This window comes from Coregonus clupeaformis, unplaced genomic scaffold, assembly GCF_020615455.1.
Source record: "Coregonus clupeaformis isolate EN_2021a unplaced genomic scaffold, ASM2061545v1 scaf0281, whole genome shotgun sequence".
NCBI lineage: Eukaryota > Metazoa > Chordata > Actinopteri > Salmoniformes > Salmonidae > Coregonus > Coregonus clupeaformis.
Genome location: NW_025533736.1, coordinates 91,665 through 108,290, shown reverse-complemented (window position 1 = coordinate 108,290; position 16,626 = coordinate 91,665). Strand labels below are relative to the sequence as shown.

Genomic DNA, 16,626 nt, shown 5'->3' with positions numbered 1-16,626 from the left:
CAGTATAGTCAGAAATATACTTATATATTCAGAAATATATGTAAACTCCCCTATGTATTTATTTGGACAGTGAAGCTAAAACATTTAATTTGGCTCTATACTCCAGGATTTTGGATTTGAAATCAAATGTTTTATATGAGGCGACAGTACAGAATGTCACCTTTAATTTGAGGGTATTTTCATACATATCTGTTTTACTGTTTAGAAATTAAAGCACTTTATGTATGTAGTCACCCCATTTGAGTGAGAACGTTACAGAGGCACAAATATCATACCCCCAAGACATGCTAACCTCTCACCATTACCAATAACAGGGGAGGTTAGCATTTTATGGGAGGTATGATATTTATGCCTCTGTAACATTCTCACTCATCATTGTTCACTATTCATTCATGATTATCCGTAATCATGGTACACATAAAATAAAATAAAATAAAATTGTATTTGTCAAATGCTTCATAAACAACAGGTGTAGACTAACAGTAGAATAACGGGGTCTTTTCCAACGATGCAGAGTTAAAGATAAAAAATTAATATAAAGATACATTATTTACCATTTCTATTGGGCACAACATAATCTGAAACACAACCAAAACAAAATGCAAAAGCTTGATGTAATCATTACATGCTAGAAATATGCCTTTTTGCTAATTTAATACACGTGAATTTGTCCAAATATTTGACACCTTCAAATGGGGGGACTAGATACATTAAGTATTTTAATTTCTTAACGGTAAAACAGATATGTTGGAGTATAGAGCCAAATTCAACGTTTTAGCTTCACTGTCCAAACAAATACTTAGGGGAGTGTATATACTAACATAGTCATACTAACATAGTAATAAATATACTGATATATTCTGAAATATACCAATATACCCAGATAAATACTGAGAAATAGATGCACAAATATACTGAAACAGATTAACTGTTAGATTAGATACAGCAATGATATTTAAGTATTTTCTTGGAATACTGTGAAGTCTGTGAGGTGCTGCCATATTCCTGCTATTTCCCTTTGTTTAACACCCCACTGTTAGCATACTGTTAGCATTCCAGGGTGATAAATTAACTCTGATTAACCTTTCAGCGCTATCTAACACTTGAAACAACATGAAGACAGGCCCACCATTCTCACTGAAGACACATGAAGGCTGTACCGAAGGTGTGAGAGAGCTGCAGTGTCTCCTCTCATACATATTCTATGAAGAATAATCCAGTGCTATGATTCCCCTGTTGTAGCGCTTCAGATTTAGAAGCTGTATACGCGATGCGTGTATTCCCGCCGAGGAACTTCACTTCACGCAAAGGAACAAAAGAGAGATTGTTTTCTCTGCAAGAGAATAAGTGAAGCCGACTGTGAGATGCCATTTTCTGGATGTTTCTTAAATGCACTTGAATAAATGGGTTTGTTTGGAGTTGGAGTGGAAAGTTGGTGGGTGGTTTTGTGTGTCTGTCACATCAAAGCTGTTTTGGAACGCAGCACAGTGCGGGTTGTCCTGGTTGATGCAACAAAGGCTCTTGATCACCTAACAGATTGTCCAAAGCCAACCCCACTACCATGGGCTCCACTGTCTAATTGACACCCCTCTGCCACAGCATATGAACACACACGCACAGATGCAATGTGCAGAGGCATTTGTCACATACACGTGTTTAGCAGATGTTATTGCGGGTGTAGCGAAATGCTTGTGCTTCTAGCTCCGACAGTACAGTAATATCTAACAAGTAATATCTAACAATTTCACAACATATACCCAATACACACAAATCTAGTAAGGAATGGAATTTAAGAATATATACATACAGTGGGGAGAACAAGTATTTGATACACTGCCGATTTTGCGGGTTTTCCTACTTGCAAAGCATGTGGAGGTCTGTAATTTTTATCATAGGTACACTTCAACTGTGAGAGACAGAATCTAAAACAAAAATCCAGAAAATCACATTGTATGATTTTTAAGTAATTCATTTGCATTTTATTGCATGACATAAGTATTTGATCACCTACCAACCAGTAAGAATTCCGGGTCTCACAGACCTGTTCGTTTTTCTTTAAGAAGCCCTCCTGTTCTCCACTCATTACCTGTATTAACTGCACCTGTTTGAACTCGTTACCTGTATAAAAGACACCTGTCCACACACTCAATCAAACAGACTCCAACCTCTCCACAATGGCTGAGACCAGAGAGCTGTGTAAGGACATCAGGGATACAATTGTAGACCTGCACAAGGCTGGGATGGGCTACAGGACAATAGGCAAGCAGCTTGGTGAGAAGGCAACAACTGTTGGCGCAATTATTTGAAAATGGAAGAAGTTCAAGATGACGGTCAATCACCCTCGGTCTGGGGCTCCATGCAAGATCTCACCTTGTGGGGCATCAATGATCATGAGGAAGGTGAGGGATCAGCCCAGAACTACACGGCAGGACCTGGTCAATGACCTGAAGAGAGCTGGGACCACAGTCTCAAAGAAAACCATTAGTAACACACTCCGCCGTCATGGATTAAAATCATGCAGCACACGCAAGGTCCCCCTGCTCAAGCCAGCGCATGTCCAGGCCTGTCTGAAGTTGACCATGACCATCTGGATGATCCAGAGGAGGAATGGGAGAAGGTCATGTGGTCTGATGAGACAAAAATAGAGCTTTTTGGTCTAAACTCCACTCGCCGTGTTTGGAGGAAGAAGAAGGATGAGTACAACCCCAAGAACACCATCCCAACCGTGAAGCATGGAGGTGGAAACATCATTCTTTGGGGATGCTTTTCTGCAAAGGGGACAGGATGACTGCACCGTATTGAGGGGAGGATGGATGGGGCCATGTATCGCGAGATCTTGGCCAACAACCTCCTTCCCTCAGTAAGAGCATTGAAGATGGGTCGTGGCTGGGTCTTCCAGCATGACAACGACCCGAAACACACAGCCAGGGCAACTAAGGAGTGGCTCCTTAAGAAGCATCTCAAGGTCCTGGAGTGGCCTAGCCAGTCTCCAGACCTGAACCCAATTGAAAATCTTTGGAGGGAGCTGAAAGTCCGTATTGCCCAGCGACAGCCCCGAAACCTGAAGGATCTGGAGAAGGTCTGTATGGAGGAGTGGGCCAAAATCCCTGCTGCAGTGTGTGCAAACCTGGTCAAGACCTACTGGAAACGTATGATCTCTGTAATTGCAAACAAAGGTTTCTGTACCAAATATTAAAAGTTCTGCTTTTCTGATGTATCAAATACTTATGTCATGCAATAAAATGCAAATTAATTACTTAAAAATCATACAATGTGATTTTCTGGATTTTTGTTTTAGATTCCGTCTCTCACGGTTGAAGTGTACCTATGATAAAAATTACAGACCTCTACATGCTTTGTAAGTAGGAAAACCTTCGTAAATGATATCATCGGTAGGACTGGTGGAGTTATGTCGCACATGCAGCTAACAAAAACATATGGAAATGTCTGCTCTACCCAAAATTACAACCAAATAATTGCAGCCTTACCGCAAAAGTGGAAGAGGAAAGTGGAAGGGGGAGAAAGTAAGGAACTTGTCTGTCGGCCTTGCATTAAAGAACATAATTGGTTAAGGAAAACTGTGATAAATAAAAAAGAATATCAGTTTCACTTAAGGACCAAAGGATTGACAGCCGTCCCATATAGATTGCAAAATAGTTGGGAAGAGATCTTTGACGTACCGATCCCATGGCATAGTGTTTATGAACTGACACGCAAAACGACACGGGAAAATTCTTGCTACCAATAGAATGTTATTTATATGGGGGATACAATCTTCCCAGCACTGCAGATTTTGCTGTGAAGAGACAGAATCATTAGATCATTTGTTTTGGTTCTGTCCATTTGTAGCTTATTTTTGGACACAGGTCCAGGAATGGCTAAAGGATTGCAATATTTACCTGGAACTAACCTTGCAGATAGCATTACTGGGTGATCTGAAAAGTCATAGTCAATCAATCAATAATATAATAATACTTTTAGCAAAAAAGTATTATTAAAATAAATATATATATACAGTATATATATATATATAATAGAATTATTGTAAAATTAACTCTGTCCATAAGGTGTAGATAGTAAGTATAGACCGGAAGTAGAGGCCTGGGCATTGTTGTTCACTAATTTACTCCAAGTAGGGAAAGGATGGTGGGGTTGAAAAGTAATAAAGGGGAGTATATATATAAAAAAATAAAAAAATAAAAAAACATGGGGGATTGGAAGTGATGCAGACAATAACATTGATAAAAGATACAATCTATCTGCAATATTAAGCTGATCCATTCCCCCGAAAAAAATAAATAAAAATAAAAAAATAAAAAAAAACAATTAAAAAATTTAAATAAATAAAAAAAGTAGGAACACCTGCTAAATCGGCAGTGTATCAAATACTTGTTCTCCCCACTGTATATGGACAAGCAATGACAGAGCAGACTAAGATACAGTAGAATATTATAGAATAGAATACAGTATATACATATGAGATGAGTAGTTTCAGCTTTGATGCACCTGTACTGACCTCGCCTTTTGGATGATAGCGGGGTGAACAGGCAATGGCTCGGGTGGTTGATGTCCTTGATGATCTTTTTGGCCTTCCTGTGACATCGGGTGCTGTAGGTGTCCTGGAGGGCGGGTAGTTTGCCCCCTGTAATGTGTTTGCCAGACCGCACCACCCTCTGGAGAGCCCTGCGGTTGCGGGCGGTGCAGTTGCCGTACCAGGCGGTGATACAGCCCGACAGGATGCTTTCAATTGTGCATCTGTAAAAGTTTGTGAGGGTTTTAGGTGCCAAGCCAAATTTCTTCAGCCTCCTGAGGTTGAAGAGGCTCTGTTGCGCCTTCTTCACCACACTGTCTGCGTGGGTGGACCATTTCAGTTTGTCAGTGATGTGTACGCCAAGGAACTTGAAGCTTTCCACCTTCTCCACTGCGGTCCCGTCGATGTTATCCTCAAAGCAGGCGAAGAAGGTTTGTCTGGAAGTGAGACGTCAGTGTGGGTAATGTGGCTGGTTTTCCTTTTGTAGTCCGTGATTGTCTGTAGACCCTGCCACATACGTCTTGTGTCTGAGCCGTTGAATTGCGACTCCACTTTGTCTCTATACTGATGTTTTGCCAGTTTAATTGCCTTGTGGAGTCAGTAGCTACACTGTTTGTATTCTGCCATATTCCGAGTCACCTTGCCATGGTTAAATGCGGTAGTTCGCGCTTTCAGTTTTGTGCGAATGCTGCCATCTATCCACGGTTTTGGTTAGGGTAGGTTTTAATAGTCACAGTGGGCACAACATCTTCTATACACTTCCTGATAAACTCAGTCACCGTATCAGTGTATTCGTCAAAATTATTTTCGCGAGCTACCCAGAACATATCCCAGTCCGCGTGATCAAAACAATCTTGAAGTGTGGATTCCGATTGGTCAGACCAGCGTTGAATAGTACTTAGCACGGGTACTTCCTGCTTGAGTTTCTGCCTATAGGAAGGGAGGAGCAAAATGGAGTCGTGGTCAGATTTGCCGAAAGGAGGGCGGGGGAGGGCCTTATAACCATATCGGAATTTCGAATAGCAATGGTCGAGGATTTTAGCAGCGCGAGTACAACAGTCGATATGTTGATAGAACTTCGGCAGCCTAGTCCTCAAATTTGCTTTGTTAAAATCCCCGGCTACAATAAATGCAGCCTCAGGATATGTGGTTTCCAGTTTGCATAAATTCCAGTGAAGTTCTTTGAGGGCCGTCGTGGTATCGGCTTGAAGGGGGATATACACAGCCGTGACTATAACCCAAGAAAATTATCTTGGGAGATAATACGGTCAGCATTTGATTGTGAGGTATTCTAGGTCGGGTGAACAGAAGGACTTGAGTTCCTGTATGTTACTACAATTACACCATGAGTCATTAATCATGAAACACACACTTCCGCCCTTCTGCTTCCCGGAGAGATGTTTATTCCTGTCTGCGCGATGAACTGAGAACCCATCTGGCTGGACCGATTTTGACAGAATATCCCCAGAGAGCCATGTTTCCGTGAAACAAAGTATGTTACAGGCCTTGATGTCTCTCTGGAAAGAAATCCTTGCCCGAGCTCGTCGAGCTTGTTAACCAGAGACTGAATATTAGCGAGTAGTATACTTGAAAATGGTGGGTGGTGTGCGCGCCTCCTAAGTCGAACCAGCAGGCCGCTCCGAGTGCCTCTCCTCCGCCGGCGATGTTTTGGGTCAGCCGCTGAAAGCTAACAAAGGATCTGCTTCGGGAAAGTCGTATTCCTGGTCGTAATGCTTTTGAGTTACTGCTGCTCTGACATCCAATAGTTTTTCCCGGCTGTATGTAATGATACAAAACACTTTCTGAGCTAATAATGTACAAAATAATACATAAAAAAACAAAATGCTGCAAAGTTTCCTAAGAGCTAGTCGCGAGGCCGCCATCCTCGTCGGCGCCAGTATACTGCCTAGTGTTCCCCCTCTTCTATCCATCAGCTTTGTGGACACAAACAGACGTACACACACACGCACATGCACAAATGCACGTACACACACGTAGACACATACACCTGTAAATATGCACATACACGTACACACACTCAATCTATGATCCAAACATTGCATCAACGGTTGCAACACTTTCAATCAATTACACTTGTACACAAACACACTTTCTCACTAAGCAGGTTGTGAAGATCAAGATGTCCTTGCACATCTCTTTCCCTAACTCCGACAGCCAACAATATATTCAGAGCTTCAAGTCTTATCAAGTCAAGAAAGCTGAAATATAATTATACCGAATATACAGCGAAAAGCAAGCACAGCTTTGAAATTGATATGCAAAAGGAATTATTCCCTTACAAATATTTTTGAGAGTCAAATACTGCATTTGGTAAGCCAGATAATCCTTGTATTATTAGTGTGCAGAACAGACTTCAATCGAAGTACATCAATCCATTCTTAATAGAAATTGTTGACCAACAGAGTACTGGTGTTTGTGATTAAGAAAAACCCAGCATCTTCATTACACAACTTATACAATGTGCTTGTATTTCCTGCATTGTATTGAAACTACAATGGCAAATGTCCCTAGTGCAACTAATGTGAGTGTCGCTTATTGTGTGCCAGAGTAGCAAAACGGGGAAAAACATCTCACAGATGCTTTGCATATTCCATTTGGAAAAACAACACTGAGTTATTTCACCATTCCCACAAAAGTTTATAAAATTGTCCTGACGTGCCAGGCAAATACTTTGTTGTCCCTTTTCCATACCACTTCTTGAAACCGTTTATGCTCGAACTTAGTTGAAAACACATGTTGGTGTTTCAGAAAACTACAGCACTTGAGACGCAAAATCTGCAGAGAGGCCAACCTATCAAAACACCGTCATAGTATCATCCATCAAAACATAGATACATGCATACAGTACATACAAGTAGAAGAGGGAAGCAGCAAGGAGGAGAAGAATGCGGTCTACAAGGCAGAGAGAGGAGGAGGTTTGGGTTGGTCTAAAGCACCTACCTGTAATTTCAAAGCTGATGGATAGAAGAGGGGGTACACTAGGCTTCTGCTGGTTTGGGGTATGACCCTCTGCAGGCACAGGGAGATACAACTATTAGCAACACAGTCACTGGAAAGGGAGAGGGTTTTGGAAGTTGAGGCATATGTTAAGCACTATTACAGGAGTCTAGCGGTTTTCCAATATGAGACTGAGGCTTGTAGAAAAAATAAGAATGGGAAGCGCTACAGGGAAACACTTGTCAGTCTTTAAAAATGTAGATTCTAGTTACCCTAGAAACTGATCAACAGTCAGTTTTGCATTTTCCCCTCTTGAATGGTTAAGGTTTGGATTTGGGGAGGGTAAGCTGATCCTAGACCTGTGCTTAAGGATGTGTTCTTCTAAGAGCGTGGTGATTTAGTTTACGCATGCAGTGGTGGTTGCTGCAGACTTCACTGAGCCACTGTCTGCCTGTGTCTGCCTCTATCTATATGGCAGCCGGGGAGATTACCCCCTGATTGGGTAAGAGGAATCCTGCGCCAGGAAGATAAGAACACTCTCCCGTCTAACTCCCACACACACGCACTCACACACACTCAGACAGACACACATGGGAACGCATGCACATGCACACTCACAATGCATGCACACACACACAGACACACGTGGGAACACAAACATACACATACATTTCAACAAAATCATTAGTACATTGTCCTTTAATGTCAGTCAATCTTTAACTGCACACTAATTTTGTTGCGTGAAAGCCTGAATTTAAAATAGATTAAATTGAGATTTTGTGGCACACAATACCCCATAATGTCAAAGTAGAATTATGTTTTTAGAAATGTTAGTATATTAATTAAAAATGAAAAGCTGAAATGTCTTGAGGCAATAAGTATCCAACCCTTTTGTTTATGGCAAGCCTAAATAAGTTCAGGAGTAAAAGTTTGATTAACAAGTCACATAAAAAGTTGCATGGACTGCGATAATAGTGCTTAGCATGATTTTTGAATGACTATTTCATCTCTGTACCCCACACATACAAGTATCTGTAAGGTCCCTCAGTCGAGCAGTGAATTTCAAGCACAGATTCAACCACAAAGACCAGGGAGGTTTTCCAATGGTTCGCAAAGAAGGGCACCTATTGGTAGATGGGTAAAGAAAAGTAGACATTGAATATCCCTTTGAGCATGGAGCAGTTATTAATTACACTTTGGATGATGTATTAATACACCCAGTCACTAAAAAGATGCAGGCACCCTTCCTAACTCAGTTGCCGGCGAGGAAGGAAACCGCTTAGGGATTTCACCATGAGGCCAATGGTGATTTTAAAACAGTTAAAGAGTTGAATGGCTGTGATAGGAGATAACTGAGGATGAATCAATAACATTGTAGTTACTCCACAATACTAACATAAATGACAGAGTGAAAAGAAGGAAGCCTGTACAGAATAAAAATATTCCAAAACCTGCATCCTGTTTGCAATAAGGCACTAAAGTAATAACTTTTTGTCCTGAATACAAAGCGTTATGTTTGGGGCAAATCCAACAAAACTCATCACTGAGTACCACTCTTCATATTTTCAAACATGGTGGTGGCTGCATCATGTAATGGGCATGCTTGGCATTGGCAAAGACTAGGGAGTTTTGTTGGGATAAAAAGAAAACGGAATAGAGCTAAGTCGCTCTGGATAAGAGCGTCTGCTAAATTACGTAAATGTAAATGTAAATGTAAGCTAAGCACAGGCAAAATCCTTTGTTCAGTCCGCTTTCCATCAGACACTGGGAGACAAAGTCACCTATCAGCAGTTAAGCACAGGCAATTACCTTAAACACAAGGCCAAATATACACTGGAGTTGCTTACCAAGACAACATTGAATGTTCCTGAGTGGCCTAGTTACAGTTTTGACTTAAATTGGCTTGAAAATCTATGGCAACACTTAAAAATGGCTGTATAGCAATGATGAACAATCAACTTGACAGAGCTCTAATAATTGTATAATCTGGGTGTGCAAAGCTCTTAGCTACTTACTCAGAAAGACTCACAGCTGTAATCGCTGCCAAAGGTGATTCTACCATGTATTGACTCAGGGGGTTGAATACTTATCTAATCAAGACATATTAGAGCTTTATTTTCCATTACATTTAAAAAATATATATAATTTTTCTTACACTTTGACATTAGAGTATTTTGTGGGGATAGCTGACAAAAAATGACAATTAAATCCATTTTAATCCCACTTTGTAACCCAACAAAATATTGGGCACTGTAGATGTCACTGCTGTGTGTACTGTGCATGATATGACACACCGAGTTTGTGTGTGTGTTTGTGATCTGTGGTGCATCGGTCACAACAGGAGAGATAAATCTATCTTCATCATACTTAAAGGGGCAATCAGCGATTGCTACATAGTTTTTTAAAACGTTTAAATTAATTATATATACACATTGATCCAAATAAATAATATAACTTATAAAGTACTCATGAGCTTAGTTCAACTGTTTAATCCCATCAGAACCCAAAATATAAACTTGTTTTACTCCAATGTGTGTAGACGCCGTAATTGTAAACAAACACTGTATAGCCTCAAAACATGGTTGAAACTAAAGCTATGGTAGTCCTTGCATCGATAGCTCTGTCTATGAATTTGAAAGTGGTTACATTTCTCCAGCCCCATCCCTCAGCTGTTTACCAAATCAGTGGCGGGGTGTACACTTTGTTGTTGTTTGAACTGCAGATTGCCCCCTTTAAGCTCAAGTTAGCACTTTCTCCTGTGCACTAAAAATATTGTCAGAATACAATTATCACTCCACCAACAATTACCGTTCCAACGACAGGAACATCTCCTGATATAATAGCTAATTGTGCTTCCTGCGTAATGGAAATGCTTTTTGTTTTTCTCACACCATCTCCACTGGTGGTGCTTAGTCTTAGAATCCTTGCTAATATAACTACCAGTGCAGCATTGACTTCAACTGGGCTTGACAGGTCTGAGTGTGAAAGCCGGAGTGTTCTCACTTTTCTAAGGCTTAAGAGTCACACCAGGAGAGTTGATGATGCACAAAGCAGGTTATGAAAGGAGCTCCGCTTCCCTTGTTGACTCTCGCTGCAGTATGCAGTGTTCAAGAGGTGTTATGGTAATTATTTAATGGCTACAGTAATTCTGTAATGCACTATAACGATATTTGTATAGCACAAAACGTGATATAAATGGTGTTATTCAGATACTGCTGTTGTTAGGAAATGTGGGAATGGACACAAGGTCTGGAACTGTGAATACTGTACATGACAATGTGTGTTACTGAATTTGTTAGACACAAGACAACAAACAGGATGACATGTCTCTGATGCTGAAATAGTTTGGTGTGCCAACATGTAACAATTTTGTCTTTGTTGTTGTGAAAGATTTGGGACTGTTTCGTACAACCTTTACAGACTTGAGACATGCAACAATATCAGACTTGGGACTACATTTATTTTTATGTTGATTATTTTATGAACATACCACAATCAGATATGTATTTGTTTTTTGGTATTGAGACAGTTTTACATAGGAAAGACTTTGTTATAAGAAAGTGTTAGGGACAGATCTAAATTCACTTTGGGGTCAGGTGGTCCAAAATAGGGGAGAATTGTCAAACTTGTTTTTTGCTTTGGGGAGGGTTGTGAGTCTTTATATTGGGCACAGGGAGGGTAGCACATTTTCCCCTGATTTACATTTGCTCTTCTGATCATATTTTCCCTATTAACAACGGCTTGACTTACTTTTGATATTACCCTAATAAAATGTAGAAACGTTTGTGAAGTTCTACTGCAGGCCTATGATATGAAGGCAATGCGCCCCATCACTCCAACTGACTCTGACAGTTGAACTTGAGGTGAGGAAGACTGTTTCAGGCCTACCAGAGTTACTCCTATAATCTAACAATATAATGCTTATCTTTATACAAAATATTCTGAAAATGTATGAATTAGCCTCCTTCTGTACGTCTATATCTGTATAGCAGATGTAGTAGCCATCTGACATAAAGAAATGCATGTCGGTGTTGTAGCATGCCACCGGCATATCTCGATCTCTCGCTATCTCTCTGGGGTTAGGCCTAAGCTTCTCTTCCTTTATATAGGCTATATATATTTATTAAAATGTTAAAATCATACAGTGGACACCTAAGCCTATAAGCCTATTCATGCAATGCTCTAAAAGCCAATAAAAAAATAGTCTATCAAGTTTTGCATATGCTACATATTGAAACACAAGGAAAAGTGTTTTAGTAATTTGTTATAGGCTGTTTTTAAGGACACGTAAATGTGGCTCATTTGGCCAATATCCCTCGTTTACTGATGGCGCTGCCTGCTCCTGGTCGGATCTGAATGCATATGGATGTCCGGTAAATTTCTCAAATGTCCGGTAAATTAAAATCTTCCATGTCATGTTGTCTGGCGCCATATTTTCCTAAAGGAAACGCTGAAATGGCATATTGTTTTTATTAAGATTTTAGAATATTGTCATGAAAATCTGTCGCCAATTAGATGGAAACTTAGCTAGTGCGCTAGTCGCGTGTCACTTTCATTAAGCCTGCACATCATGGTTCACCAGCAGCCCAAAACATCTAAAGAATATGCTACCAGCCAAACAAGCTTGTAAGAATTGTACTTAAACTCCCCCCTCATACTCATCTGGAGGTTGAGCTTTTTTTCATCTCTATCTCTGTAATGTGTCTGTATCTATGTAATTGTATATGAATTTATGTAAAAATAGGGACCAGAATGGAAATCTTTGTGTATATACACTACCAGTCAGAAGTTTGGACACACCTAGTCATTCAAGGGTTTTTCTATATTTTTACAATTTTTTACATTGTAGAATAATAGTGAAGACATCAAAACTATGAAATAACACATACGGAATCATGTAGTAACAGAAAAAGTGTTAAACAAATCAAAATATATTTTATATTTGAGATTCTTCAAATAGCCACCCTTTGCCTTGATGACAGCTTTGCACACTCTTGGCATTCTCTCAACCAGCTTCATGAGGTAGTCACCTGGAATGCATTTCAATTAACAGGTGTGCCTTCTTAAAAGTTAATTTGTGGAATTTATTTCCTTCTTAATGCATTTGAGCCAATCAGTTGTGTTGTGACAAGGTAGGGGGGGTTACATAAGATAGCCCTATTTGGTAAAAGACCAAGTCCAAATTATGGCAGCTCAAGAACAGCTCAAATAAGCAAAGAGAAACGACAGTTCATCATTACTTTGAGACATGAAGGTCAATCAATCCGGAACATTTAAAGAACTTTGAAAGTTTCTTCAAGTGCAGTCACAAAAACCATCAAGCGCTATGATGAAACTGGCTCTCATGAGGCCCGCCACAGGAATGGAAGACCCAGAGTTACCTCTGCTGCAGAGGATAAGTTCATTAGAGTTACCAGCCTCAGAAATTGCAGCCCAGATAAATGCTTCACAGAGTTCAAGTCACAGACACATCTCAACATCAACTGTTCAGAAGGGACTGTGTGAATCAGGCCTTCATGGTCGAATTGCTGCAAAGAAACCACTACTAAAGGACTCCCATAAGAAGAAGAGACCTGCTTGGGCCAAGAAACACGAGCAATGGACATTAGATCGGTGGAAATGTGTCCTTTGGTCTGGAGTCCAAATTTGAGATTTTTGGTTCCAACCGCCGTGTCTTTGTGAGACCCGGTGTGGGTGAACGGATGATCTCCGCATGTGTAGTTCCCACCGTAAAGCATGGTGGAGGAGGTGTTATGGTGTGGGGGTGCTTTGCTGGTGACACTGTCTATGATTTATTTAGAATTTAAGGCACACTTAACCAGCATGGCTACCACAGCATTCTGCATTGATATGCCATCCCATCTGGTTTGGGCTTAGTGGGACTTTCATTTGTTTTTCAACAGACCTCCAGGCTGTGTAAGGGCTATTTTACCAAGAAGAAGAGTGATGGAGTGCTGCATCAGATGACCTGGCCTCCACAATCCCCCGACCTCAACCTAATTGAGATGGTTTGGGATGAGTCGGACGGCAGAGTGAAGGAAAAGCAGCCAACAAGTGCTCAGCATATGTGGGAACTCCTTCAAGACTGTTGGAAAAGCATTCCTCATTAAGCTGGTTGAGAGAATGCCAAGAGTGTGCAAAGCTGTCATCAAGGCAAAGGGTGGCTATTTGAAGAATATATCTCAAATAGAAAATATATTTTGATTTTTTTAAACACTTTTTTGGTTACTACATGATTCCATATGTGTTATTTCATAGTTTTGATGTCTTCACAATTATTCTACAATGTAGAAAATAGTACAAATAAAGAAAAAAACTTGAATGAGTAGGTGTGTCCAAACTTTTGACTGGTAATGTATGTATTTTTTTTTTACTGACAAATAAAATCAATCAATCAATCCAAACTGTGCAGCGGCCAATTGATGAATGGAAAGAGACATCTATTACAAAACACCAAAAAGTTTTATGACATTCAGAGATTGTCAAGCCAAGCCTTTGATACTGGGTAAGCCTACACGGTAGGGACGGATGCATTTTCTGTTTGTCGGGATTGACATAGTCTATTTATTGTGGTGTTGAAAACACAAACCATGATATCGAAGTGCACAATGTTGGTATGCTTTGTTTATTGGTTGTGTGGTTCATTGGCACAGAAAGCTGTTGGTGGAAAACTCGTTGCATATACAATATTTTATATAATTATAAATATGGCATCAAAATGTTGAAAATCTGATTTCCCCCTAGCTGATCATTGTCTGCAGCCGGTTCTGATTGTAGTGTTAATGAAACAGGCAGGGAGAGTGAACTCGTCTGGGATGGTCGGTGAACCCCCAACCTGGCCCATCGACTGTGAAACAAAAGTATGCTGAAGTCGATATACACGTTTATAAATACAGGGTCGCTAAAGTTATTGTTATTTGTGGTCATAACATTATTTTGAGTTAATTCTATGAGGGGGGAGGGTGTTCCATTTATTTTAATGCACAAGGTGAGGGTCATGTGAAAATATATTTTACGTTGGGAATTTTTTGTTTTTATGACACCTTGAGTTGGACCAGCCCCTCCCCCCCAGTACATTTTGATTTGTCCCGTATATATAGGAAAGACTTTGTTATAGAAAAGTGTTATATATAGAAAAGCCTCATTACCATCTTTGTCTTTGAGGTTGTTGAGGTAGGTCAGCAGTTCGGCGTTGGCCTGGACACAGTACACCTCTCGATTCTGGAGCCCTCCACCACACAGGCCGGTCTGGTTGCTACGCCGACGGTCCTGTTGGCTTAGCAACGAGTCCACTCTACAGTCGCTCCACTCTGTAGTCCTCCATGTGTAACTGTGACAGTGACAGACAGAGATGGGTGTGTGGGTGTTATCCTGTCAAAACACATTTATAATCTGACAGAGGTTTCTTTAGCTAATCAAATCCCTGACATGTCTGTGCTATAAAAACACATTTGTGACTTGTGTGTTGATCTGTTCTACCTGCATCTGAGGCTGCAGCTGCCAAACTTGAATTACACTCATCCTTATCGTTCCATTACAACTTCAATAGCTATCAGCTGTTTGGCTAATTGCTTCCAATCTTTGTAACACATGAGTAAAATGAAAAGGTACATTTTAGTTCTACAAATAATCCATTTTCAAAGGATATGTCACGGCTGAAAGTTTTATAGATGATGTGGTTTTGAAGTATTTCACAGAATCTGAAAAAAGGAAAGCTCAAGTGTTATGGGAATGGTTGTGTAAAGACAGGATATGATGTCAATAAGGACAATCTCTGTGTGTGTGTGTGTGTGTGTGTGTGTGTGTGTGTGTGTGTGTGTGTGTGTGTGTGTGTGTGTGTGTGTGTGTGTGTGCGTGGCAGGTTACAGGAGAGACAAATATTGTCATAAACTCCACTTGACAGGAGTCTGTGTCTGTCAAAAGCTCAAACACTTGCACCAATCTTTCTCCATATGCGCTCTCCTCCACCACACACACAGGCCCACACAAACAAACTCCTACGGGCCACCCAGGAGAGCAAATTAGCTAGGTGAAGTAGCTAATGGGAAATCAACAGGAGGAATGTATTACCTCTGTCAGTGACAATCCAGTAGACTTTGGGATGTTAGTGCACTAAGTGGTTCCAATTGGTTGAACATTTCCTGGAGGGCTATCAGGTTCCTGAACTATGTACAGTAGTATCTTCTGTGTAATACATTGCATTTGGACACGACATTACGTCATTTTAAATTCCACTAATACAACATTGATTTAACCCACTTTCAAGCTCTAGGCCTCCCATGATTGTTCAGTATCTTTCTCACCATATATTTAGTGTAAAACTATAACTTCCACACATACAGCCATACATCCTCATGACACTAAGTGACACTCACGTGGCACAGGGCGGTACTCCATCCCACTGGGGGTCACATGGCTCCGTCTCCTCCAGCGGCGGGCAGTCCTCCCCCTCCCCCACGGAGAACTGGAGCAAGCGTCTGGTCCTGGAGCGTTGGCCCCGGGGGGACTCAGGGTCTGGGTCTACACAGGCCTTGGAGCAGGGTCCCCAGTCTGCCCACTCGCTCAGCTCACAGTCCTTAGCGAGGACGCAGGACTGGACCGTCAGAGGGAGGTCCCTGGGCAGACACCGACTGGAAGACAGAGGAGAGGCGAGAGCAGAAGTGGCAAGGTCAGTAATCTGAGATCTGTCTGCAGTCTGCCTGCAATTTGAGACAGTGGATGTGAAAGCTGGTCCTGAGGGAGCCCTGTGTGTGCTGGTGGTTCTAGACCAAAGCATTAGTGGTCAGTGGGTTTCAAAGTCAGTCGAGGTACATTTTGAGGTAGAATTTGTGGAATGTTGGGTTTCGTCCTGTCTATTGCAGTGTATCATTCATCAAGGAAGCACACATTGTCTTACGTCAGATAGAGCATTGTGTAGGATTGACACCACCACCTGTCGGAAGACAATGGGAAGCCAGGGGTCATTCATCAATGAGCTGGACGTACAGTACCCCTTGACTTTTTCCACATTTTGTTACGTTACAGCCTTTTTCTAAAATGGATCAAATAAAATAAAATCCTCAGCATTCTACACACAATACCCCATAATGACAAAGCAAAAACAGGTTTTTAGATATTTTTGCAAATGTATAAAACAT

At 40.9% G+C, this 16,626-nt stretch overlaps 1 protein-coding gene across 1 annotated transcript in view; it reads right to left on the bottom strand.

Annotated features, from left to right (window-relative positions):
- Window positions 1-16,626, bottom strand: part of LOC121560547 (thrombospondin type-1 domain-containing protein 7A) — a 122,033-nt gene that overhangs the window by 64,069 nt on the left and 41,338 nt on the right. Inside the window, exons 3-4 of the mRNA XM_045214566.1 lie at window positions 15,865-16,119; window positions 14,638-14,819 (exon numbers count right to left, since the gene is read on the bottom strand). Coding sequence (XP_045070501.1) covers window positions 14,638-14,819; window positions 15,865-16,119 — 437 coding nt within the window. The remainder of the gene's footprint in view (window positions 1-14,637; window positions 14,820-15,864; window positions 16,120-16,626) is intronic.